This window comes from Fringilla coelebs (assembly GCF_963513975.1).
Source record: "Fringilla coelebs genome assembly, chromosome: 13".
NCBI lineage: Eukaryota > Metazoa > Chordata > Aves > Passeriformes > Fringillidae > Fringilla > Fringilla coelebs.
The window spans coordinates 11,450,731-11,477,545 of NC_140039.1; the positions used below are offsets into that span (position 1 = coordinate 11,450,731).

General features: G+C 45.3%; 1 protein-coding gene across 2 annotated transcripts; it reads right to left on the bottom strand.

Moving 5' to 3' along the window:
• Positions 1-847: 847 nt before the first annotated feature.
• ABTB1 (ankyrin repeat and BTB domain containing 1) lies at positions 848-25,872 on the bottom strand. 2 transcript variants are annotated; one of them, XM_084214340.1, is made up of 12 exons: positions 25,696-25,872; positions 24,002-24,064; positions 22,880-22,935; positions 21,764-21,908; positions 19,738-19,897; positions 18,830-18,875; positions 17,713-17,829; positions 13,060-13,175; positions 7,656-7,754; positions 6,915-7,082; positions 3,854-4,054; positions 848-2,108 (listed from the first exon to the last, which is right to left on the bottom strand). In XM_084214340.1, exons 1-12 carry the CDS (start codon positions 25,749-25,751, stop codon positions 1,902-1,904), a joined length of 1,434 nt encoding a protein of 477 aa, XP_084070466.1. In that variant the 5' UTR covers positions 25,752-25,872; the 3' UTR covers positions 848-1,901. The 2 variants fall into 2 exon arrangements, with proteins under 2 accessions (XP_084070466.1, XP_084070467.1); XM_084214341.1 differs by having other exon boundaries at positions 23,965-24,064; positions 25,696-25,831.
• Positions 25,873-26,815: the final 943 nt, after the last annotated feature.

Consider the following 26,815-nt stretch of genomic DNA (forward strand, 5'->3'; position numbering starts at 1 on the left):
TTGAAGCACATGTTGCTTGATAGCCTTGCCACCACCATCCCCTGCCCCAGAGACTTGATCTGCAAGAGGCACCACTTAAACACAGGTGACAAAGTGCACAAGCATCTGGGGTTCAATTATATCAATGAACCTCATCCCTGCTCCCCCACCCCAGCTCTACCCACAGCTTCTGTTAAGTGCAACTCAATCCTGACACATGATTTTGCCAAAGTCTGGCTTTCCAGACTTTGTCCAGAGTCCCCTCCTCAGAACTGAAGGCAGCCTGCCTAGTGCAGGTTGTGCCCAGAGCCTGCCCATGTACCTGCCAACAGGAGAGGAACAGGCAGCGAGGCTGCAGCTCTCACTTGCTGTGGGATATCAGTCTCTCAACTAGTGAGACTAGCAAAGAAAAACCCATCCTCTCAATAACTCCACACCTGAAGAAAGTCCCTGCCAAACCCCAGATCTCCTAACCCCTCAGCCATGAGAGGCACCCCCACCATTACAGAAAACAACACCCTGAAGCTGCAGGGGATCCTCGCCCAGTTCCCACATCACATAATAAATGCACCTCTGGCACAGTAAATTCAACTCTTGCCTCAGGAAGGGACCAAAATGATTGTATGAGGTGGTCACAGCAGCCCAATGCCTGTGCTTCACTCAGAGCTTCTTCTCCCTCCCAAAGCACAGCATGGCAAAGTACACCCAGCCTGCACCCTGGAGACCCAACACACCATTCCAGAGATGGACAGCTCCAAGGGCAGCCTAGCTGGCAAGGCAAGGCAATGCAGGGTTATCACCTGCTGATCAGTGCCAAGGAGAAGGAACACCATCACCCTCATTAAGAATCCAGGCAGACAACATGAGATAACAAAATACAGATTCAAAAACATTCATTAGTACAGACAGTGAATTTCCTGGAGAACAATGAAGCTACAAGGCTCAAGGCTGAGCAAAGCCAGAAGGTCACAGAGTGGGACAGCAGCCCCATGAGAGCCCTGAAAGGCCCCTTTCCTTTTGAAAAAGATTTCCAGTGACCCCTCTTCCCAGACCCACCAGCAAGACAGCCTTGCCCTACCACAGTGGACAAAAATAAAGGGAAAAGTGCTGTTTCCAAGAAGAAGGTGTTTCCATCCCCTCTTAAAAAGGGCTGCTTTTCCTTCTTTTGTGCATTGAAAGCTACTGCTTTCTAAGAATGGAAGGATTCTGGTCTCTACTGTATTCCCAAAGATGCTGGTTCAGAGAGCAAAGCTTTTAAATTCTGAGCACTTCAAAGCAATGAAAAGCTAGGGAAGACCTGGAAATCACTTTTTTTGTTGTTTTTTTCCATCTAAGTACTAAAACAGCAGGTGAAGACACTGCCTTCCACATAGCCAAGTACCTCTCTGTCCCATTAGGGAAGCACTGCCCGGTTCTGCCAGTCTTATAATGCTGACAGTGACAGTGCTGACCTCCTTTCCCATACACTTAAGACTTTAATCCAGTTTTCTTCCTCTGCTGCTGGTAATTCAACAAATATTCTGGCATAAGCCAGTTTCAGAAGTGTGTTGTATTGAACCACAGAATGGGATGGGTTCTAACCCCAGGCAGTAGGAAGTCCCCAGAACAGCTCCTTCACCATTCCCAACAGATCACAGTCTCCTCTCCACAGTATATTGCACAAAGGAGCAGCTACTGACTTAGTCTGAGCTTTGGGAGCTACTTCTGAAAGGAGAAACAAAAAAAAACAAAGTAAAACCAAACACAAACCAGAAATGCAAATGTCCAGACACAAATAAATTAAAAAGAAACTATGCCTGAAGGTGGATGGGAAGGAGGACAAAGAATGGGAAGTGGGACATTCAGACTCAGACGTTCTTGCACTCTGAGCCAACGCAGTGAGGGCTGTGCAGGCTGCACATGACAGGCAGGGTTTGCACACATCAGCACTCGAGCCCTATACTGGCCAGGAGGTTTTCTAGAGCTTCAAGTTTCTGGTTGGCTTCCTCAATGGCACTGTAAGTCTGCACATTGCTGGTGATGTGGAAGCGGATGTCATCCACCAGAGGGATGGAGTCAGTCTCTTGCCGCTCCTCCACGGCCTCTGCGTTCTCCTTCACAGCAGCTGCAAACTCCTCCAACTCCACCAGCTGGGCCAGAAGGACAAGAGAACCATTAGGAATACAAGAGGACAGATAAAGAGATGCAAAGGGTTGGGATAACGGTCTCAGACACTGCTAAAGGATCCCACAGAAAAGAAAGGAAAGCTAGGATACATGGAGGCCCAAATCCTCCTGCAGACACCACTTGGAGATGCATCCTGCATCCATCCAAAGGACACAGTAATACTCCAACAACAAACAGTCTCAGCTGAAGGCAATCTGCACCGCCAACACTGCCCTCTAACTAAGCATCCCTGGTTCTGGTATTGGGGCACATGCACTACACAACATTCCCCCCAGAAAGGCTCCCCAGCAGGAACCAGGAGATGTTGCCAGACACTTGGGCAATGTCTTCTAGCACAGAAGCCAGTGGGTGCTTGTGCCCATTTCAGAACTGGGAGCCACAAGTTACAATTCTGCCTTGACTCAGGCCCATCACCACCAGCAAGGCAGCTGCTCTGCTCTGCACTCAACCTGACAGAATTGGGTCACCCATGAATGATTCTGCACAGGTTCCCCAGGAATGTGTGGTGAGCTGAGGGGTGAGAGGCAGTTTCCATCTGTCTATGCTACTGAACTGTGCCTGGGCACAGCAGGCTGCTGAGCTCTGATCTGCTACCACACTGCCAAAATCTCTCCCTGCTGCCATCAGTGCATCTCCACAGGATGCTGGCAACCACTGATGTCTGAACATCAGCTGGGGTGGCTCTGTCTGTGCCAACACCCTTAAGAAGAAACCCTGCCAATGCTGGGTTCAAGGACTCCCATTCAAGCTAGAGAATGGGGAACACACAAGCAGAGCCCTATCCTGATCATTACTTGGGATATTCAACATCTTTTAAATCCTTTTTCAGAACTCAGAATCTGGGTACATGCGGATGTCATTTCCAAGCTATACACTGAACAAAGTAACAAAACCATTTCCTTCTTCTGGGTTGTTTTCTCACACCAAAAATAATTTCACACCTTTCAAGCTGCAGGTGAAAATGTCACATTCCCATGTGAACTGCACAAGCCACTTATAAAGATCTGTCTCAGCATAAAAACCCTTCATAGGTTCTAGTTTATCCTTCCATATGGCAGCTTTCTCCACGAGTCCTGAGTCTAAGCTATAAGCACTCAGGATAACACTTAAATTGAGCCCCATAAAGAAAACTTCAGTGTTAAATTCATTACTTGCTGTTCGACAGCAAATTATCCACTGAGCAAACCCCTACTATTTGATTTGTCATCCTGGAGGAGATTAGAGGTCACATTGATTTTTCCTATCTAGAGCACTGTGCCAGGAAGAATTTCCCACAGCAAACACTGAAAAACATTTCCTGCATAGAGCTTTCCTACTCACCCCTTTGACTTCTCCAGGCTGCAGCTGGTGTATTCAAGCAACACCATGGCTACCTGGGCACAGTGGCTGAAGGTTCAGTGAAAATCACCACCCCTGGTACCTGCAAAGCTTTTTGGGCAACTTTTTCACCCCACATTCCACAGGGATGTGCTAGCCAGGGACCAAAATTTGGCTTATAGTGGTGACATCAAGTACTGCCACATTCCTCCTCCTTTGTCCTAACTCACCATGTGCCTTGCTACTTAACTGCTGCTCATTTCCTGGAAGCACATTAATCCAGAGACGACAACCATTAACTACAGACCAAAGTACAACCATTCAATCTGTCATCTCTATGGCTCAGATACAGGGGCACAGGTGGTCATTGCCATGGGGAGTGTTTCAATACCTTCTCAATGATCTTGGCCATGTACTCAGTGCACTGGTCCTCCAGTCGGGTCAGCTGGAACAGTTTTGCAATCCTCCAGATGCTGATGATGTTGTCCTCGTCGAGGATCTGCGCCAGGGTCCTGCCACAGAGGCGCTTGAGCCCGGGCAGCAGGTACATGTCAGCCACACACAGCACGTCATAGGCGTTCTCTGGGGACAGCTGCAGGGCACAGGGGAGTTACTGCCCAGCCCCAGGCACGCTGCCTGTCACTGGCAACTAATGTGCTGTTTGGCCCATTACTGGGCAAAGTGCTGACTATGGAGAGACAGGAGCCCTGTCTTTCAGCCTGTGTCTCCCACTCAGTTTCCACAGAGGAATTTCAAGTGCAGCAGGGAATTTCTCATGCTGCAGCTAACCTCAAGGCAATGCTGAAACACCCAAGGGCACCTGGCTGTTAAAAAAAGCTCAGTGTGACAGTGTTGGGTAGCTTTTACCAGACATACTTCCAAGAGACAAACAGAAGAGGCTGGCAGGACAGAGAACCTTGTCCCCACATTTTCCCTCCCATTTTATACTGCTGGACTCTCATTTTGTGAAAAATATGCAAAATTCTCTTAAGAACCAGCACAACCTCCCTGGCAGGGGGGCGTACACTAAAGGACAGAAAATTGAATTCAAAATAAACTGTAGGTGAGGCCCAGCTGAGTAAGAACATATTCTGCACATCAAACACTAGTGGAGCTCTAACATGCATTCAGAATGCACTAAATTAATGGACCAGATGCTCAAACTTAAACTGTTGTGAATGGTCTTTAACATTTTAAGGCTCTTGAGCAAGAGAACCACCTTCCCATTTCCCTCTTGGGTACTTGGAGGTGATCTGAGGATAAAAAAAACCTGTAGACAAAGTTGGAGACACCACCTCCAGCTTCACTCAGCCTCTTCCCCTTGGCCAGGCAAACCCTATTTTTATCAGCCATCTGCATCACTAACCTGGATCTAGAGTATCTCTCTGTTCCTGCTGATGTGAACTGCAAAGAGCTCAGTTACCCACATCCATTGTAACAGTGGATCTGCAGGACACTGCATGCCCTGGCTGTGGAGGAGGCAAGGGCCCTTGCATTTACAGACAAAACCACACTGGTCTGGATGGAGGAATGATAACTGGTGCAGCCTGGTCCACTCTCCTGATAACCAGTGAGCAGCAAACACACTGCTGTGCACATCTATATGTGTGGTTGTTCACTCTGACAACTGCAAACAACTGATTTTTTCTTCTCCCACAGCTGTCTCCACCTGTGTTTGGAGAGACAGCTCCCAGCAAGTGACCCAGCTGTGTAACACCCTGCAGCAGCTGGGCAGAAGAATGCAAGATGTAGGAGAGCCATGTCACGAGGGCTATGTATGCACAGGGGGTAACAAAGACCTTTGGGATTATTAATCAAGTGCTGCTTTGTCCCTTCATAAGCTGTGGAAACCTCAGTAGTATTGCTGGCTGCAGCTCCCAACTGCTTCATCAAGGACAAACCTGGTAAATGTTCCTCCAAGAACTGCCCTCGAGCCTACACAAGTATTCTGATCAGAAACTTGTCTTTGTGCCTGGAAGCCTTTATGTCCTCTGCACACACTCTTCCCTATAACTGCAAACACTGTCACTACTGCATGGCAGAAAGACACCATAAATCCTTGGTGAAGAAAAAATGGAATTGAGAGTGCTGATACTTGGCTGGAAAAACACAGGCCAGGGAGAACACTCCAAGTGTGAATGTGGAACTTGAGCTATATTCCTGTCTTCCTAACCATTTTTTTCTGGTAGTTTTTCATGACAGGTGAACTCCCTGCAGAAGCTCACATCTTGGCTGCTCGGCTTGAAACCCAAGCTAAGCACCATTCTGCACATGAAACATATGAGTAAGATCCTTTTAACTCCTACACATTGTTGTTGGTCTATCCTCCTGACCCAAGCCCAGACAGAGCAGCTGAGGCACCCCCTGGAAAGGAATAGCTGCTTGGGAAACATCCTTCCTGTGAGTCATCACGAGGAGGGCAGGCAGACTGGAGAAGTGCAAAGGAACAGGGTCAGGCTCCAGTGCAAGGGAACAAGATCAGGAGGATCTTCAAGCAGCTTCTTTCCCTCTCTGCCTGCCCCTTCAGCAAAGGGCTGAGGGAAGAAGGCAGACAAGTGAAGAATCAGCTCTCTGGCATACCAGTATCAATCCTGCCCTTGCTGCCTGCCAAACACATCTCTCCTCACTGCTACCCAGAGGTGAACAGATCAGCAGAAACAAGGTCACAGCTGTGTGCACTCTCTGGATGTGGCACCTAACCCAGAGCACAAACACTGCTTGGGGAAAGTGACACTGGCAGGTGCAGCAGCAGCTCCAGTCACTGCCCTGATGCAGGAATGTGTTCTGGGATCTTGCAGAGAAGAGATCTGCTGAAAGCATTTGCCACAAAACCAAAGCAGGAAGCTAATTAAACCCTGGGATTTGCGGCATCTTCCATTAGGCTGAAAACTAAGTGGGTTAGGACTATTTTGTTACTGCCTGCAATACTGAGCACAGCAAGACACTGGTCTCACAGTGGAACCTTTGCCCATCCCAGTAATAAATAACAGTAGAAATAATGACTTGCTACAAATGGAAAAGTAGGCTATGAGTAAGGTTATTTGCCAAGAGTAAATAAGTAGAATCTCTCAACCAATCCAGATCTCTAAATGTGTTCAATCTGCCACCTACTGGCAGATGCTTCCCTTATCTTTCCACAGAGCCCCAGAGGAAAAGCTGCAAAGCCCTGTACTTATCCTGTCAATAAACAGCATGCAACCTAATTTCCAGATTTCTATTGTGGGACAAAAGACTACAGATTTGCTTCCTGAACATCATGCACATGAACTACAACCCTCTCTGGCTAACAGCATGTCCCAGTATGTGGATTCCTGAGACAAAAGTGAAATAGCAGGGCAGGGCAGTAAAATTTAAGAATATACACACAGACCCTGCTCCAGATTTAGAAAAACACTGCTGAAAGCCCCTCAGAGCTCACCAGCACTGAAGGAAGGACCAGTGATTGGGCTCACCTCTGTATCATCACTGTAGATGTAGTAGAGGACCCGGATGAAGATGTCTTCTGAGATGTTGTGCAGAGTCACCACAGGGATGCTGGGCTGTGTCTGCAGCTCCTCACTCTCACTGAAATGATCTTCAAGAAGGGCTTTGAAATAATCACTGCGACCACAGAAAAATGCCTGGAGAGGAATGAAAAACCAAGACTGATACCTTGCTCACTGCACCAAGCCAAAGGGCAGAACCAACCAGCTGTCAGAGCAGCTCAGAGATATTTCAAAAGTTCAGACTCCATAACTTTGATTTTCTTTAGATTCTGAAGCTGTATCTCCAATATTTTTCCAGACCTTATTATATCCATGCCTACCCTCAGAACCACAAACACAAATGGTGAGCTCAAGAGATTCTAAATTAGCATGGCACTAGGGCAGGACCTTGAGTTGAGGCTGGATCTCAAAATTCATTCTTAGTGCTGTTCATCTGCAGATCAAACATTCCTCTCTCCAGATACTGAACTCATAAGCCAGCAACAGCAGATTTTGCAGCTGTGAATGCCACAGCTGAATTTATAAATTGATCTCCACACCTCTGCAGAAAAGGCAGGCTTTGCTGTGTTGTTAAATGTTTTAAATGCAGTTTTCCAGCTGAATCAATGCTGCTTCTGCAGAGTGTATCCAGCACAGAAGGAGTGGGGGACAAGCAGGCTAGATTCATGGCAAAAAGGGAGGAGAAGGAAACAGAGCACAAGCACATACCTTATGGCACAAGAAGTTGTAATCTTCCACACGGAAACACACGTCAGGACAGCTGTTGAAGTTGTCAGTGCTGTCAAAGGGCAACTCCCCAAACCCAACCTAGGAAGAGACAGCAGAAAACCCTTCCTTTAACACTCCTGTTTTAGACACACCCAGGGTCCCAAGTTCAGACTGCTGTGTTTTCCCAGAAAATGCCATCCCTCTATTCCCTCAGCACAGTGCAGAGCACCAGAGATGCTCTGAACACAGATTCCAGTGTCAGGAAATTAAGAACTCCACTGCTTCTAAGAGATATTCCTGGTACAAGTTACAGCTGCCTCCTTTATCCATGGCAATTTCCTGAATCTCCATACACCTCTGGAAAGTGTTTCTCTGCCATCTAACAAGGCAGATAACCAGGTGGAGATGAAGTTTACTTCATGCAGTAGGTATCATAAGCATACTGGAGCTTTGGAACCAGCCTTTCACTGGGTACATGTATTAATATATAGATTACATCCATGTATACACCAGTTTGAAATGGTTTGGCTACAATTATTGCCTCACTTGAATAATCCAACATTGCTAGAGCTCATTTTAGATTTTTGATTTGATTTGCAGCCAAAGATAGTGTTGTTGCAGTATTAATACTCAAGTGAATTATTTTAACAACACACCTCCACCCAATCCCACATGCCAACAATGACAGCACACACCAAAAAAAAAAAAGCCAGTTTGCCTTATGTTATTTTAAAGTGATGCTTCCAAATATTTTCCCTTTCACCTTATTCTATACACAGTGTAATTCAATTGCAAAAAAAAAAAAGTTTATAGCCACAGTCATGTAGCCAAGACAATCTCTGGGAACAAGTTTCCCCTGGTTCTAGCTTTCCATAAACATCTCCCTGAGGTACCTAGGATAAGCAGTTTATTCCTGCTGCCTTTCATCCAGGAAAATTACGTCCCAAGTTTGCACCTAGGAAAATCCTGGCCTGACAATAAAGATTGCACTCACAATAGCAGACTGTCCATTTCCAACCCACCTGCCTCCAACAGGGCTTCCAGCTCCACTGAGGAGCCAGATGACTCCTCCCTCCTGAGCTGAACAAAGACACAGACTGGAACACACTGGGTGGGAGCTCTCAGCCAGGCTCAGTGAGGTTTCTCACAAAACACATTCTCAGATGTGGCAAGGCACCAAGCTGGCAAAAGCTCACACCACCACTGAACATGGCAATCTGCACTCATCCACCATGATCTTGGTCCACAGCAACACTTGGCAGCTTCTGATTCCTCATCACAGGAGAAGCCCAGGGATGTAAATCATGCACAAGGCTGTTGCAGTAATGCTGGCTCTCCATAGCACCTCTCTCCTGCAGTCCTGCTCCACTGGGCAACTCCTGTTCCAGAAGAGAGGCAGCAATTCAAGGAATGTTGCCCACCTGATCTATCACCTCTTTTTCATATAGCTGCAACACAAAGGGCAACAGCTGCAACACAAAGGGCAGCACCTCATCAAAATGAGATGAAATTGTCCCGTTTGTAGATTTCCCAGGCTGCTATTTTACTGTTATCCATGTCTCATATTTCAAGGCTTTGGTCCTTGGTCCATGGTCTGGGGATCTGCAGCCTCACTCTGTGGCAGTGTGTTAAAACACCAGTATCATGACACAACTGCCTCCTCTGTTTGCCTTGCTGCCCTCCCCACCCTATACCCACAGCTTCCATGTCCTCTCCTACAAATTCTGACAGAAATCTGAAGGCTACAGATTTGCAGGCACATCACAGGTAAAACAAACCTAGAAACTAACTTTGACAAGATGCCACTCTGTGGCATAGGAATTTTAATTGAGATAAATGCCACATCTCCTATGTGCATCCTTCCTTTGCTCTCCTTTCATTGCCCAAAGGTAAATATCTAAAACAAGTCCATCCCTCTGGAATGGATATGGGAGTATTATTTGTCTCAGAGTTTGTCTCCTGAATTATAAACTCCTCTGGGCTCAATTTCCTGCTTCTAGCCTTGCCTGGTTCCCACTCTGCTGCTCAGGTTTACAAGGTTATTTTCAATTTCTACTACAAAAGAAGGTTCATGTCTTTGTTTCACCTATTCAGCACCAAGTGGCTTTGCAGATTTTTCCCTTTAACTCCACTTTCAAGTCTCTTCTACTTCTACTCTCCTCCCTTGTCATGCTTGAGGAATCTAATCTCCTTTTCAGGATCTTCCTGCAGAAAATTGGCTTATTCCTCCCACCACCCCTATTCATACAACCTCCTTCACAGGCCTCTGTCCAGGCAATGCACAGCTGCCAAAGTCAAGTATTCTGCCCAAGGAGCACAACACAGTCCAGCCTACAAGGTCCAAACACATTCACAATAACACAATCACCATATAGAAATACCCTGAATACTCTCACTCTCCACCATCACACATGGAAGACCAAGTCTTTGCTGCTGCAAATTTCGTATTAGAGCTTAAATAGAAATGTTGCTGGAGGCAAAAACATAGAAAACAAATCAGTGGCAGCAATTTGTACCTTGGCCAAATTATCTCAGCAAGACAATTGTAAATAAATTACAACACAAAATACAGGGGTTGGTGATCGAAGAGATTAGCAGCTCACAACCAGATGCAAGTGGATTGGATACAAAAAAAACCCTAAATTGGAAACATGTTGTAAATATTTCAGTTCATCTGCCTCTTGCCAAACAGGCAAAGCAAAGCACAGGAGTCACTGCCTTGGACAAGCACAGTACACAGGTGCAGACAGACAAGACGAACCCATCTGCTTGTTTCAAACTGTTCTTCCTATGCATTATGAGATCTAGTTTTACCCCCAAAGTGGCAAATGGTCTCTTTTTTGCAGCCACACCACATGTCAATATGGATGGAAAGAACAGTATTTATTTCATGGCAAACTCTGATCCTTTAAGTCTGATTTCACCTTGGTTTGGAACATAAGATCTCAGTTAAAAGGTAACTGAAAAACAGTTACAAGGAAACCCTGGAGTCTGTAACTCAGAGGTCACCAGGCAGATAGGAAGAACCAGGCAGACAGTGGGAAACCACATGGTTTTTTACAGTTGCCTGGCTTTTCATGGTATTTTACTTAAATCTGTAACTGCTAAATGTTATTGCAACAAACTGAGGAAGCGGCTGTTGTGGACAGAAAAATCCTGGCCATTACTACTTTAAAACAAAACAGAGACAATAACTATACTTGTAAGAGGAGACCCTGGGGGGAAAAAAGGCTTTCAAGCAAACAGGAAAGAGAAACAAGGTACCACAATTATAAATGTGTTTGAGATTTCAAAGAATAGATAGTTCTCAGTCTAGAAAATAATAATGAGCTGTAACTGGATATCAAACATTCATTATTTTTTCAGTCCTGCAAGATACCGCTAACCATGAAATTGAAATGCACAAAGTTTCATACATCATCCAAGTATCAAAGACATTACATGCAAATTATTTGTTTATACTGAAACAGAAAGCTGAATACATCCCCATTTCATATAATATGGCATTACACGACATGCAGCAGCTCAAAATGTTTCTTGCCAAATTCTGGAAATGCTAGCTTTTATCCAGAATACAAATATCTATTTTGTTCTGCATAGGCTGGAAAAAAAAATAATGCATGCTTCTCTTCAAAACACAGATGTCTGTGTGTGACTATTCACTTGTTCCTGACATTTGAGGTTACATAGTTTGTATCCTATTCCTTGGATGGCAGCAAACCCTGCAAGAATGAGGATGTGCAATGCCTCTGTCCCAGAACAAAGATGCCCAATTCATAGAATTTAACAATTTGAAAACATTCAAGTAAGAGATAAATGGCAAACAAACAAAAAGGAACAAACAAAAAGCACCTAGAGAGAGAAAAATGGGAATATTTTAGATTTTATCAGGCTTAAACAAAGCACCCACACATGTGCATGGCACACAAATTCCCTAGTGAGCAGGTATGCATGCCCATGGCCTCTTCACTTGTACAGCTGTTATAACTCTAATGCTGCCTTCATACCAATCTATGAACACAGCAAGAACACCACAGCTCACAATTCACAGCACTGTCAGATGGTTACACTATTCCAATTTCCTCCTTTCCTTACAGCTCCTGTTCTACATGAAAGAATTAAGAAGGAAAGTGTTTCTAACTCTAGAAGAACAGCTTAACAGGAGTATGCCATCAAGGTCTGGAAACAAGCAAGCAAACAGGAAGTATTCTTTTTATTTGTGCAGTGACTTAAAATATATGTAAATCTCACTATTTTGGGGTCCATGATCCTTTTTTTTAATTCCTGGGGAGGTAATCTGAAGCTTTCTTATAGTATCACCTCCCTTTAAAGCCTGAAAACATACAGAAAAGCATATTAAAAGTTACAAAAAAATGTACAGTTATTTGGAGGAGGCAGGTTACACAGGAAAGATTTCTGAACTGGTAGTTGTAAACTTGATGGAGAAAAAAACTCCTTCTATAGTGAAATATATCTGAAAATAGCCAGCACAAAACATGCTGGCCTATGAATGTAAGAGACCTTATCCATGTACACACACACACACTCTGCACCAGCAGGCAGGTCTATTTGGCAGGGGACAGAAAGAGAAAAGGCAATAAAACTTTGCTGTATTGCTCAATCATACAACCTCTGGGCACAGCAGCCACCTAAAAGGAGTCCACATTATTAAATACAGTGGTTGGTATAAAAAAAGAGGACAAAAAAAGGACATACATAAGGCCAAAATCAATCTGCTGATATTACAGAAAACACCAGATGCAGAAAGAATGAAGACAACTAATAGTTATCCTGTTCTGCAAACGGGAGAGAAGATCCACATATGTGATCCTAACTAATAATATGATGGGATTTTAACATAGTCATCATCAACCTAGGGGCTATTTCTGAGGGACAAGACATAGTTGGGAAAAGCAGATCTATTGCCAGTCAATTGAATTCTCTTCTGAAGGACTCACATTTCTGCTGGAAATATTTTCAAGGTTTGGTAGCTTCTCTCCATTGCAGTGTGTCAGTTCCTAGCAAGCAAGCCCAGTAAGCCATCCTTCACCTATGTATCTCTTTGGGTACCAAAGCCTGCTGCTACAACATTCCTAATGCTCAAGAAGGATGGCAAAGAGAACAGCTGGGGGGCCTTGTCCCATTTTATTCAATGGGGAAATCCCCACCAACCACATGGAAAGGCTGTTATTTACCAAGATCCCTGCTGGGAGAAACATTCAAGGAGAAAGACCAGCACTCATTACACAATTTTACAGCATTTCCAAGCGATAAAAGCCTTTCAGCACTGGGAGCACCAGGAAAGAAGCCAGCACCAAAGTCGATAGAGCAATGATGGGACTGGACACAAGTGAGCAGATATCCCAGCCCCAGAGAGCCCACGAGGAGTAGAAGTGCTCCCTACCCGCAGTTCAGCTGGCAGGGCGCAGTCTGCCAGGAGAGCCAGATCTTCCTGCAGCCGGCAGTTACCTGTGGGCTCAATCGTCAGCACTTTCACACAGGTCCCTGGCTTGGAAGAGACTGGAAGAAGCAAAAAAACAAAAGAGCAGAGACTCCTGAATTCCTCTATGAACATTCTCTCCCGTTTAGATAAAAGACACATCAGGAAAATCAGTTTTATTGCTGTTCAGCTTTTACTGCAAAACACACCCGATTCTTCTATGCCCACACACATTCAGCACCCCTCAGCCAAACTTGCTCTTTGGAACCCATGTCATCAATTACAGTTAAGGACCATGGATCAGGCTGCCCTGATCCCTGTAGAAGCCACTCACACACTGCCTTCCTCAACTACCCCTAGAGCTGACAGTGTCACCTAAGGTAAAATCCATGCCAGGGAGTTTTTAAAACTAATCTGCTTCCAAGCCTTTCTGCTCTGTCACATGCTTTCACTGGCTCACACTTCAGCTGTGCCATCCTGACTTCACTGCAAGGAACAAAGGGATTTTATTCTTGTTTAGCCAGTAAATTCAGCAGGTGAGTCTGTCCTCTACTCTCCATCTCTAGATCCCTAAATCACAAAGACTCCAAAGTACTCAAACTCCTGCACATGCCTGACCTAAGCATCACTACCATCAAAGAGCTCAAACAGACCATTCAAATTCAGCAATTTCATTTGCCTTTTTCAGACCTAGTGTGTCTTCCCATCTTGTCTATCAGCCTACACAATAAAACAGCCCATTAAAGGGAAAGCAAAATACTTTAGTGATCATACCTTAGTGGTCTTGCTATAACCAAAGTTGTTGTGGAGCTCATAGAAACCAACCCGAATTTCAAACGAGTGGCAGCCCAAAGGAGACCCACCATGGTACAATGCCACTTTTGGCACAGCCTCTCTTGTTTTGGCTATCTTGCTCCATCACCTGAGGTTTGTTCCCAGGTCAGCATGGTTTGGGGGAAGAACTGGATCATGTAAGACATTCAAGAGTCCCTGGCACACAAGGAAACATGTAAAAAAAGATAGAGCACCACTGGAAAATGCAAAGTTGTGGTGAGGAAGCCTTAAGGTACTGTTGGGAGCCAGAGAGACAGAGTTAACTCCAAAGCATTCAGAAGAATTTCTGACAGGTATGATTCACCCCTCACAGGTGAATCATGCCACCTTGAGACCTCATTCCTCCTGACATTTTGCACAGCATTACATGAACTCCATCAGATGACTCCATTGGGTCGTGGGCGAAACAAGACCACGATATGCCACAAAACAAGATCTCCACCCCCTCCTCCACATCACTGCTGCACTCTTCAAATATGCCACTAATGTGCCTCTCCATAGGCTGCATATCCCAGAAAGATTGCTGGAAAGGGAAGGATATTCTACCAGTACGAAATAGTCAGGTACCATGATTGCTACACACAAAGCTCACCAGCAAGGAGACAGGCTGCCCTAATGCTACCCTCAGATAGATGACTTCCAGGGTAAATAAGCTAAGAGGAGGCCTGGCACCAACACAAACCAGAGTGCATTTTCTCAAAAAGCCCAGATCACTTACACACCTGCATGAGAGGAAATTTCTTAACTTTGCAATTAGAAATTCTTCATGGCAAAGAGAAACGTTTGTATTTCTGTAGTACTTATTGGAACAGTCACCAGGTCAGGCTCTGTAAGTGCTAATGGACTCAGCAAGTTGTAAGTCAAGGCAAAGAGCTCTTCTCTTGGGATCCACAGAGCATCTGTGAACTCTCCCAGTGAAATAAAAGAACAGTGACTTTTCTGGGAAGCAACTCTATTCAGACACTGCATCTCAAATCCAAGGGCACTTGGTATCACTCAAAAATCTTTCCTAACAGAGACAACAAAAATCAAAGTTGTGAAATAGGAATAAGCTGCTGGCTGCCAGCAAGGAGCAGGGACCGTGAAAGAGGAATGCAAGAAAGACAAATGGAGGGGTTTCCAAAAAAATAACATAAACAACGCAAGGAGCTGAAGGGAATAAGCAAACTGTGGTTGAGGTTCAGATTTCTTCCCAGTCTAGCACAGCTGTACAGCACTGAACATCACCTACCAATGTATCAGCTGCCTTGGTTTTCCTGCTCAATACTTCTTTGCAGTCTTCTGGTTAAATTGAGCCAATGTACCACAAAACATAAGAGCCACAAATAAACCACACTAAACTCACAATACCTTCAAAATGTTCACACTCAGATGCATCTTCTTCCCAGTGGTATAATTAGGTATAAACACAGATTCTGAATATGCAGTGTCTTTGCCACAATGGTAAGCATCTCAAACCTTACTCTCACCCGTTTTAGCCTAAAACTTGCTGAAGTAACTGCAGAACATTTATTTTTTAATACATGCATTTTTACAGGAAGGATTATGGTGTAATCTAGACAAATTGTTTGAGCTCTTCCGAACACTACAATAATGTTTCCTTTTATAGCCACAATATACACACAGGGGAAATTAGGCAAGCATTCACACCCAAATATATCTCAGGTGCAACAGAAGGCACTGGGTCATCCTCTTCCTGTCCTACTGTCTGTGCATGCCAAGATAGTAAGTGCTTTTGAAATACTGATTAACTCTAGATAATGAGATTGCAGACACTGCAATTATCCAGTGGAGCAGCAGAGGCTTGAGTTCATCTTGTTTTCTTGTTTCAGCTTCATAATACAGATGCAATACATGATCCTGCTCTGCAAACCTGAATCAGATGTCTGCTCCACAGCATGCACTTGGAACAGGTTCCTAAAACACTCAAAGAAACAGACACGCTTTGTCAAGTGCCAGACATGATGTGATCTAAGACCTTTCCAATTTTTTAACTTCTATAAATCTTACATATATGCCTTTCTGCAGAATCAAGTTTTCCTGGCTCCACATGAGATTTTAGATACAAACTTTTAACAGTTGTTCTAATTGTTTAAATCCAACCTGTCATAAATAAAAATCAAGACTATAATTTCCATCAGTGTTTTAAACTACCCATTGATAGTCTTCTGTCAGGCCTCAAAATTGAAAAACTGGTCCCTCCCCAAAGAACAAAGAAGTTAAATTATTTGTCCAGTGTCATTGTATTTCCAAGAGGTGCTTGTATCTAAACTTCCAACTAACCTGAATCTTTACTTCATTATTTTCCATCTGAAAACCCACCAAGAAATCAGCTTTTTTGCAGTTCACAGATTTAAGCACCTTCTTTTCCTTCCACAATATAATATGGGATGTTAACTAAATTAATTAAGATGGAATGTCTCAGCTAGACCCTGGGAGAAAAAGATAAAAAGAAAAAAACAGATCGATGGCATCTTACTGAATTACTCTGATATCAAAAGATGACACAAAATAATTTTGTTACCTGATTTCTGAGTAGCTTTTATTTTATATTCATTCACCATTTCCCTTTTCAGCCACTTATTTAATACAAACTGATACCTTACAGTTTTTGTAGGTACCTAGAAATGCATTTCTAATCTCTTTGGGTCCATGTTTATATTTGTGTTTACACAGCAGAAGTAAGATCTGTGACACAGCTTCCATAAGGAGTTGCACCCTGGTCTACATGGGAACAGTTGTAGCATGGTAATCTTCTACCCCACCACCACCAAACAACTGCACATGTGTAAAGGGAGGCCTGCACAAGGTAATATCTTCCATGTGATTTGCAGATGAGGAATTTCTTGAGCCAGAAGTATTCTATCAAATTATGTCCTGCAACTTCAGGAGGCTGAATAATCACAACTCGTATTCAAAAGGAAAAGGTGGAACAGCTACACCCCTGCCTCTTAGGTTAGGGAAGAGGATGCTATTGCCTCTAAACTATAGACTGGAGTCTCTTCTCAGAAAAAAATTAACTTGATTAAAGTAAAGAAGTTAACTCAGAGCATGGAATGAGAATCAGCAGCTTTCACCCTGAAGGTTTTGTTATCTGGTAATTTTTTCTGCTTCGTGACTAACAGCACTTGTGCTGTTCTGATTGCTCTTCACGTGTGCATGAGCTTGAGCTAAGGAGATGAATGATAAACTCCAGCTGCTGGTCTTCATGAAATAAGCTTTGGATAACAAAAAGTCCTTAAGTAGAGGATTGTTTCATTTAATGTTTGGCACATCCATGTGTTACTAATACACACGTGCTTTCAGAAATACTTCTTTGCTTTTAAAAAAGAGTTCTATCTCCCTCTGCACCCTTTTTGGGCCAATTATCAAACGTTTCACCTTGGTTAGGAGTCAGATAAATGCAGAAAAATACCTCTAACTGTATATCTTTTATCTTTCTGGGGACTTAAATAAACTCCATGTTGGAAGGCACTTCCCAGTATATACTCCACCACGCTCAGTTGAATGTCTGGCAACCATGGCAAAGTCCTGCTGCCATGGCTGCTCTACTATACAGAAAGTATTCAATATAAATTATAAACAAGCATGTGTCAGAAACTACTACAGCTACCCTACAGAAAGGCCACGACTGAAAACTGTCATGCAAACGTGGAAATTCCACAACAGAATCATTTTCCAGAAGCCCCAAGAATACCATGAAACATCCACCATCACACTTTCCTGTTTCTCCCTGGAAGGGCACACAGACACAGCAGAGATAACAGCAAGTCAAATGCTTACCAAATTCATAGACTTTTTTACATTTGGTCTCCAAATCATCAATGAGGTCCTGCAGGCGACACTGCTTGGCCAACCTCTTGCAATCACTGACATATTCTACATCGATATCCAGGCGACCTGTCCAGAGCAAATGCAGTCAACTCATTTAATCCACAGGATTTAGGTGTAAAAATGGCAAAAATAAGGATGAAAGACTTCATAGCACAGAAATTTAGTAATTAGATACACTGCCTCACTTTTCAGCATCCACTTAAAACTCAGTCCCAGAAGCTAAGACTTGGTACTCCACCACCACCCACCACTCAAATCAATAACAGCTTGGCATTTAACTCACATTTCCACTCTCCAGGGTTTACCCTAATAGCTTCATTCAAGAGTCCAAAGACCAAACAGGCTATACACAACATGTCTAATTCCCTCAGAAAATCAAAAAACAGCAACACAACAGCAGCAGGCATGACTGCCACCATTGAATACCTGGCTTTGGGTAAGAATAGACTTTAGGCTCACAAGTTTTCTTCCCAGATCTTTTACAATCACTGAAAATGTGGCAAGGGGACATTTCCGAACGCACTATATTGGAAAAGAAGAGCCTTGAAGACAAAGTTAATTTCTGGCACCACCTCCTGGCCTGAGATAGTTCAGCATTTAGCATGCCTACAATAGAACACTGGGTATTTTCATAGAAGGTTTAGGATCAACTTCTGTTCAAAAAAATACTAGAAAGTAGGCAAAACATTCAGCACACACTGCTCAGGTCTGCCAAACTGAAAATGTCCTATATGGGAAACTGGCTTTTCACCACCTTACGAGGCTGTTACACCAGATGACAGATTCTCCTTCCTTAAGTCAAAAATACAGTCTCCAAATCCATCCAACCAATCAACCTAAGCTGATTTTGGTTTTAATTGACTGTATAATTATTGGCAGGACAACAACTGGCAAAAGGTACAAACATCTTGGAAGAGCTGGTGATTGCTCACATTCTCCCTTTCTGCCAGCAGAGAGGATTTGTTGGCAACTCCAGCACCCAAACACTGCTGAGTGCAAGGCTGTGCCTGTCAGTGCAGAGGCCCACCAGCCATGTAAACAAACACCAGAGGGCAAGGTCATTTACCTGTGTATAGATACTGCAGAAGAGCTCCAAAGGCTGCTGGGTTAATCTAAAATAAAGCAAGAGAAAGTTACATTTGGAATTACCATGAATTTAACAATAAGTTAGAAACATGATCCTTTAAGTAAGAACTCACACATGGTGATTTCCTGGCTCCTCACATAACTAATGTTGCCACTCCATTTGGCTTACACAGCTCCTTACTGTTTCAACTGATACTAATCCCTCAGGTACCTCAGGGGACAGGACCTGACTAATGGAGGAACTCAAAAGACAGTTGTAATACAGGATCTGCAAAATCCAGGTTTTTATTGATCATAAACATTTCCACATCTTCCTAATTCCAGAGGAAAGATGTTCTTGTACCAAGAGAGAGGAGAGCAGTGTTCTGAGAAAATGGAATTATGTTTGTCACAAGAGGATTTGCACTGCCAGAGTCAAGTTACAGAAATGTGTTCCAGAGGATTGGTAGTTAATGGATGGAATGCACTTATGGCCTATTTAGTTCTTGCTGGAAAGGCAACAAAAGGGACTCAATTAGTACCAATTATGGAGGTGATGTCTTCACCACAGACCACCTGTCCACCAGGAATTAGACACTCAACTCATCCCAGAGAGGGGTTGTGATGCAGCTGGCAGATGGTAACAGCTACATGCTATTGCAATTAATTAAGATATGTTTGAGTCCATGACAGAGGGAACAAAGGGAAGGTATGCAATCTACAGCTTTTTGTTATCTGAAAAAGATGCAATTTTACTGCATAAAGTGCTTCCACAAGCCCTTCTCCTCAACTAGGGTCTTTCTGAGCCCCAGGAGCTATTTACTGTGGAAGTGAACCCTCAAACTCACTTTCCTCACCCAGCTGGAACAGCAAAAGAAAGGAAAGAGCTGGAAGCACAGCCTTGCTCACCAGTGGGTGCTTCAACACTATCATGTTTTTCCCCTTCCATTTGGTCTCAAACATCTCTGCAAAGTAGGCGCTGCGGGCGCTGAGGATGCAGCGGTGGGCACAGAAGGATTTGCCATGGACGATGAAAACAATGTCACTCTGGTAACCCTGCTCCAGCAATCTGTGAGGAACAGAGACAAGGGAAACTCGTTGCAGGATGAAAAAGGAAAGAATGGAGTAATGCTAGTGGGGAACATGGGCTAAATGAACAGATACCCGTGGGCATTGCAGTCTTTCCCTGCCCAGCAGGAAGGCCAGCATGGGGGTTGGTGCTTCATGTAACTGGAGTAGGATGTCTCACTCCCTTCCATAACTCAAAGAAGTTTTGTTAGGGCAACAGGGAGGCTGCAGAATGAAATCTTCCTGTCTTAGGTGAACATCTGAACACCGGGAACAGATTTTAAAGTGGAACTAGTTGCTACCAAGCACATCTTCAAAAGTTAATACTGCTTTTAAATTGTCAGATGTCAAAAAAAAAAAAAACCTGCAAAATGACACACTTTCAAAAAGAACTAGTCTGCTACAAAGTAAGACACAACTTTCCTGCTCTCTGGGCACTGTCAGTGAGCTTGCTTTAACCATGTAACAAATAGGAGAAGACTTGATGTCCCCCACCCTCGGAAGGAAGGATGTGACAGGCATGAAATACAGGCAATTACCACATAAGAGGCGAAGCTTTGTTTATGCCTGCATGCCCATACCTTCATTCTTCAAAAGGAAAAAAACCTGCCAGTTTTAGAGTTTACAGCAACCATCACCAGTGTTTGTGTTTCTCATGCCCATCACTCCTTCCACATACATCCTCACAAACATCCTCAAGAGGTCAAATCAGGTGGACATGAAGCATCATACTCCTAGAGAGCTGGACTGGTGCACAGAAAGGTGTGGAGTCACACACAGAGATGTTGTCAGTCTTGAATGCCAATCTCAATCTCCTGCCAGCAGCACACCCTTCCAAGAGACTTGCCCCAAACCAAACAGAAGCATTAGGCTTTTACTTTTTTCCCTCCAACTGTTGCACTTTGTTTCAATTTTAACACAAGGTCTATTTGAATGAGAAGCAGAAACCAGCACATTTTAGCTTTCTTGTATGCTTAACCCTACACATCTGAGCCACAGTCACCAAGGCAGTAATAAATCACCCTGCAAAATTCTGCTTCCCTGGAACACAGAATCTGATTTTACTCAAATAAATGAGTTTCCTTCCTCCCCTTGTTTCCTACAGCTTCAGAAATTAGGACGCTGTAGTACTGGGAAGATTGTCAGATTTTTCTTGGATTTATTAACACTACAAGGTTTTAACATTTGCAAGTTAGTCCAGTGGGAAATAAAAAGGAAAAAAAAAACCCAACCAGTAAGTCTGTAATAACATCAGAGTTACCAAGGTAGAGAAACAGCAAGAAGAAAAGCTTGAAACTATTCCTCTACTTCTGAGCAAGTCAGCCTGCCACTCAAGCTCTAGTAAAATGTGGGACAGGGAATTTTCAGAAGTATCTTAACAAGTTTTAATAACCAAAAAGAAAGAACTGGACAATGTCACTGTGAATCAGTTTGAGGCTTCTTAAAGTGCTCTGTTTCACAAATGAGAAACATTTGATCAGTGTTGAAAATTTCAGCTTGCAAGCTATAGTACCTTCAGGCCTGAAACTTTAATTTCAGTTGACATACTATCTTAAATTGTTGATGTGGTTTTAGTGATCAGATTTTGGTTTGACAGTCAAGGATGACAGCTTAGAGCTTCTGCATTATAAAGACCAGCTTTCTGTTGACTTGACTGTGTACCCAACTCACTGGAGGATATGCACACACACACCTGGAGATCATCCCTTAGGGCACAGAGGAACACCCCTTAGGAAGCTCCACATGCCCAGGAATGAGAGTGGGTACTGATCAGCTGCCTTTCAAAGCTGCCCTGAACAGAGAGCTGGAACATGCAGAAGAGCTCAGGCAGGCTGCTGGGCTGCTGTGCCCATGCCCATGCCCTTACCTCTGCAGGAACACATCGTAGTAGTCCCTCCTCATGCACTTGGCTGTGATCTGCTTGTACTCCTTCAGCAGCCGGCGGATGGCGTCACTCAGAGCTCCGTACAAACAGCGCTCCCCATCAAAAGTGTTCGCCTCACACTTTGCTCCTGTAAAACAGCCACAGGCCAGCAGGCACAGTTACATCCTTCTCCAGTGTCCTCAAATGGTCACTAAACGGGTATGATTTCTGTCTGCTGACATTTTTCACTGTGGGCCCCTCTACTGATGAGCATATCAACAAAACCTGAGCTTCCCTCACATGTGTACAATCTAAAGCTGCTCTAAAGCCTCTCAGCATGGCTCCAGCAGTGTTCTGGGAAGACAAATCTCACTGAACAAAGAGTGCAATCATTTCTTGGACTGTTAAGAACTCCTCCTAGAAAGTATTTCTGCTTTGTACAACCTCTTTAGGTTAGAACCTGCTAGAATTTTGGAGGGCATTTGCATTTTCCTATTTAGAATTACACAAGTGGTTGATTAAGATGCTGGGAATGAAGTAGAAAACCAAACCTTTTGAGATGTGACTCTGCACTCTGGTTTCTCTGGCAAAACACTACCAGTGCCTAGGGGAATCTGGGTGCTGAGAACCAAATGAGCAGGCACATGGCCTGAAGAATTGGTCTTGCTTTGAGATTAACAAAATCCCTTTTAAGTCCTGCTTACAAAGCCAGGCTATCAGTAGAGTACAAGAAAGTTTTACACAGACAATTCTTCCTATGAAGTACAACTGTAGATCAGCATATTCCCAACACCACTGCACCCTCACAAAACATCAGCTGTGATTTCAGAAAGTCATGCTGCTTTGAGCCATCACAGACAGCTTCCTTTTCTGTGCATTTTCAAGATTTCAAGCAAATCAAGAAATTTTAAGCTATTTCAAGAAGCAAATTCAAGCAGCAAATGGCCTGCAAAAGAGACCATGAAGGTGTGTGCAGGGCTCCCTCTGTAGCCTGAGATCACTGATCAGATGGTTGGTTGTAACCGAAGAAGTTTCCACAAGGGACAACTAGAAGGATATACAATTCCAACAGACCAGAGGAAGACATTGCACCCATATCAGGAGGGCACTTTTGCTCACCATTGGCTAGAAGATAACGTACAAGCTCCTCATGTCCGCACAGACAGGCGTAATACCTGACAATAACGAGAGAAGGAAAATTAGAGATGCAGTAGGAAGCAAAATTCAGTGTTTTGGCACATCACTATGCACAGATCACAGCACACAGCATCCCTGAGAAGCCTGGGAGACGACTCCTGATAGGAGTGAGGAATCGCTACCAAATAGCACAGAAGCCTGATCCCAGCAACAGACTAAGCAGGATCTGTTCCCAGCAATCCCAGGCACTGCAAGGAGATCTCAACTCCCAGTTTGGGTTCAGCATCTTCTGTTGCACCACCAGCTGCCAAATCCATCCTCATTTTAATGGAGATCATTTCATGGGCACTCAGCAGTCCAGTGAATTCTCAAAAACACTCCTTGCTCCTTCTGTTGTCAGCCTGACTGCTGCACGCTGGGCCAAGGAGGGAACAGCACCCACACTGGGTGTAGAGCAAATCCACCCCCTGAAGTTCTACTTCAATTAGTTTTGTTTTCTCTTTCACTGTCTAAGCCTTTCATGATTCTCTTTCACAAGGATCTCAAATTATCCTACAAATTAGGAAAGTCCTGTAAAATGTATTGCAGCAGCCAAATGTTAGTCTGCCTTTAATTTGGGAAGTTATTTTGTACTCTAAATATAATGCAGATGTCTAAATGTCCTTTGGAATTGTGGGGAGGTAACAAGCTCACAGCACCTCTAGGGGGGTTCCTCATTACCTACTGCCAGACAGACTGTGATCCCACAGTCACCTGGCATTTTACCAGGCCAAGCTTCCACCTGAAAAGACATGCTAGAATGCCATAGACTTTGGTGAGGGAAAAGCCTCATCCAGCCAAAAGCAGAGTGCTTAATCCAGGTAATTTGGCCACAAAACCCCACGTGTCAGCATCACTACAGCAAGCCCCAGACAAATCGGGAGACAAAGACACATTTAGCACAGCACTCACAGGGTAGAGAAGCAGAACTACATAGCCAAAGCTCAGAAAAAGCAGAACCTGAGACATTTTGTAACAGTGCTCATGGCTGCTGATGCAGAGAGAGAAAAGGAGCTCGGAGGCCCTACCCCCCGCCCAGCCAGTGCTCCAGGCTGCAGCACTCACAGGGGTGTACTGTCCCACTTATCACGGACATTAATTTCCACATCTCGCTGTTCAAGAAGGTATCTGGAAGAAAAGGGAGAGAACAAAGTTATAACTTCATGCAACTCTTCACTCAGTCTCATTCTCCTCTTTCATTAGATGTAACTTCAAGTTCATAGAGTAACTTCCAAAGGTATGACAGGATCTTGCACTGGACTTGGGGAACTGTCAGCTGTGGCCGAAGGGGCATCAGCCAAATCTTCAACCCAAAGAATGGTGATCTATAGCATGGTCTGGGAGCTCCTTTCAATTTTAAGTGGTGCACATGGGGAAAGAGGGTAATCAGACACATCTCTTACAGGAAAGCAATCTCAAAAGAAGCCTGAGTACTCCTGCTTGTGGCTTTTTCTGACAAAAGCAACATCAGTGTCACTCCAGACTGCTCTTAAATCCTGCCACTTCCTTGTCCTGTGTGTTTAGGCTGGATCCAGTGCTGCCAACACTCCCTCTCTGACACCTCTAGAAGCCAGGCTTTGCCTTGCAGACAGATCTCGCGCACATCTTGTTAGAGCCTGTACTGCGACAACCACATATAAAAGTCCCTCTCAGCCTTCACAAAGACTCTCGAGTTTTGATTTTTTATCACCCACCACATGAGTCCTCTCTTACTCCCTTCACCTTTGTTGTCTCAAACTTCGGGTTCCTCTGAACACATTCAACACACCAAGCAACTCCGCTCCTTTCTGCTCAGTCCCATGTGGTCAATTTGTCCCCCTGCTCTGACAGCACTCTCAGACTCTCATTTCTCCACCTCTACTTCTATACAGGTCATCTTAAACCTCTTTAAAACCATCTCTCAGACCCCTCCTTCTGCAGTAGACCTGCAATATACTGCTTCCAATGATTCAATCTAACACAATCACAACAGATAACAATGTTCTCCAAACCTTATCTATCTGCACACTTACCCTTCACTAGCAAGCACCTTGAAACAGAGGTTGCTTTGATTATCTGGCATATCACAAATTAAGAGATGGAAGAATCAAGTAGGATAAAGAGGTGAAGAACAGTTTTAGATTCAAACCATGAGATGCAGGGGAAAAGCTTGTTGTAAACACTGAACCTTGCATTCACCCTGCAGAAAACAAGCCCATCTGCCTCCTGATCTGAAATCACTGCAGTTAAGCTGTGCTGCTTTGAGATGAGCAAGGTAACTTGACCTAAAATTTCAGTATCCCCATATTTCTCACACATACTCCCGCAGCCTATAGCACAAGGTGTCTAAACATTTCCATGACGATTGCATCTCAGGGATCCAGCTTCCTACCAACGCAAATACCATTTCCAACGGTAAAGAAGAGCAGCTGGACAGGAGCCTTGTGCAAGGACATTTGCCACAGGCACCATCCACACCAACGAGCACGCAGTGACCGTCTGACACTCAGACACCTGCCAGAACCGGGCACACCTCACCCGAACCGCAGCGCCCCGGCAAAGCCCCGCTGCACACCCAGCTCCTCGGGGTGCAAACAAGCGGCATTTTTGTGCGAGAAACAAACTGCGATAGCCGCCCTGGGGAGGCCTGGGACGAGCTTCAGGCGAACACGTCCCAGCGAGGCCGGGCCGCCCCGACAGGCCCGGCCCCGCTCGCCCCGGTGACCAGGGCCGTTAAAGCAGCGGCGGGTGCGAGGGACCCGCTCCCCGGCCCGGCTCACCGCACGCGGCTCACGTCGCCCTTCTTGCAGCTGGTGAACAAGTCGCTGGTGTCCATGGCCGGGCCGGGCCGCGGGGCGGCGGCGCCGCATTGACGCGGAGAGCAGAAAAGCGGCTGCGGGACCGGGCCGGGCCGAGGGGCAGCGGCGGCGGGGCGGGCACGGCGGGCGCTGTAAACACGGCAGCGGCACCGCCCGCCCGGCCCAGCGCCGCCCCTTCCGCAGCGCCCCCTGCGGCCCGGAGGAACAACTGCCGGCCGTGCTGCGTGCGGACACGCGGGCCGGAGGGCGGGGAAAGGGAACCGGCCCTCAGCAAACCGGGGGAACCGGGGCTCGGGAAAAGGGAACCGGCCCTCAGCAAACCGGGGGAACCGGGGCTCGGGAAAAGGGAACCGGCCCTGAACAAACCGGGCTGGAACCGGGGCTTGGGAAAAGGGAACCGGCCCTGAACAACCCGGGGGAACCGGGGCTCGGGGAAAGGGCACCGGCCCTGGACAACCCGGGGGAACCGGGGCTCGGGAAAAGGGAACCGGCCCTGAACAAACCGGGCGGACTGGGCTGGAACACGCCTGAGGAGGGAGCTGGCCCAGAACATGGTTGGGATGGGGTTTGGAACATGTGGCAGGGCTCTCTCCGGACTACGGGCAGTTGTGACAAGAGGGGGTCTCATTAATCCATTCAAAGGCAGGAACCAAGAGGATGGTGCCAGACTTTTTGGTGGTGCCCAGGGACAGGACAAGAAGCAGAGGCCATAAACCAAAACACAAGACGTTCCACCTCAACATGAGAAAGAATTTGTTCAGGTTGAGGGTGGCAGAGCCCTGGAACAGCTGCCCAACGAGGGTGTGGACTCTCAGGAGACATTCAGGTCCCACCTGGACGTGTTCCTGTGTCACCTGCTCTGGGTGACCCTGCCTTGGCTGGGGCTGGGCTGGATCACCTCCAGAGGTCTCTTCCAACCCTGATAATTCTGTGATTCTGTAGGGGTCCAGGTCTGGAGCAGGTGTGGGATGGTGGAGAGCTGCGTGGGACACAGGTGGCACAGGGCACACAGGCACGACTCTGCTGTGGAGCCGAGGCTTGTGCTATCCCAGTCTAGAAGGAAAGGCGTCCTGGGCTGGTC

Bases quoted from the DNA above. Each gene is read 5' to 3' on its own strand.
- ABTB1 (XM_084214340.1), bottom strand. From the start codon at position 25,751: ATGGACACCAGCGACTTGTTCACCAGCTGCAAGAAGGGCGACGTGAGC. The intron at 18,876-19,737 runs GTGAGCAAGGCT...GCTTTATTTTAG, and splicing joins TAGTGTTGAAGCACCCACTG to ATTAACCCAGCAGCCTTTGG. The intron at 13,176-17,712 runs GTAAGCATTTGA...TGCTTCTTCCAG, and splicing joins TAAAAAAGTCTATGAATTTG to TCTCTTCCAAGCCAGGGACC.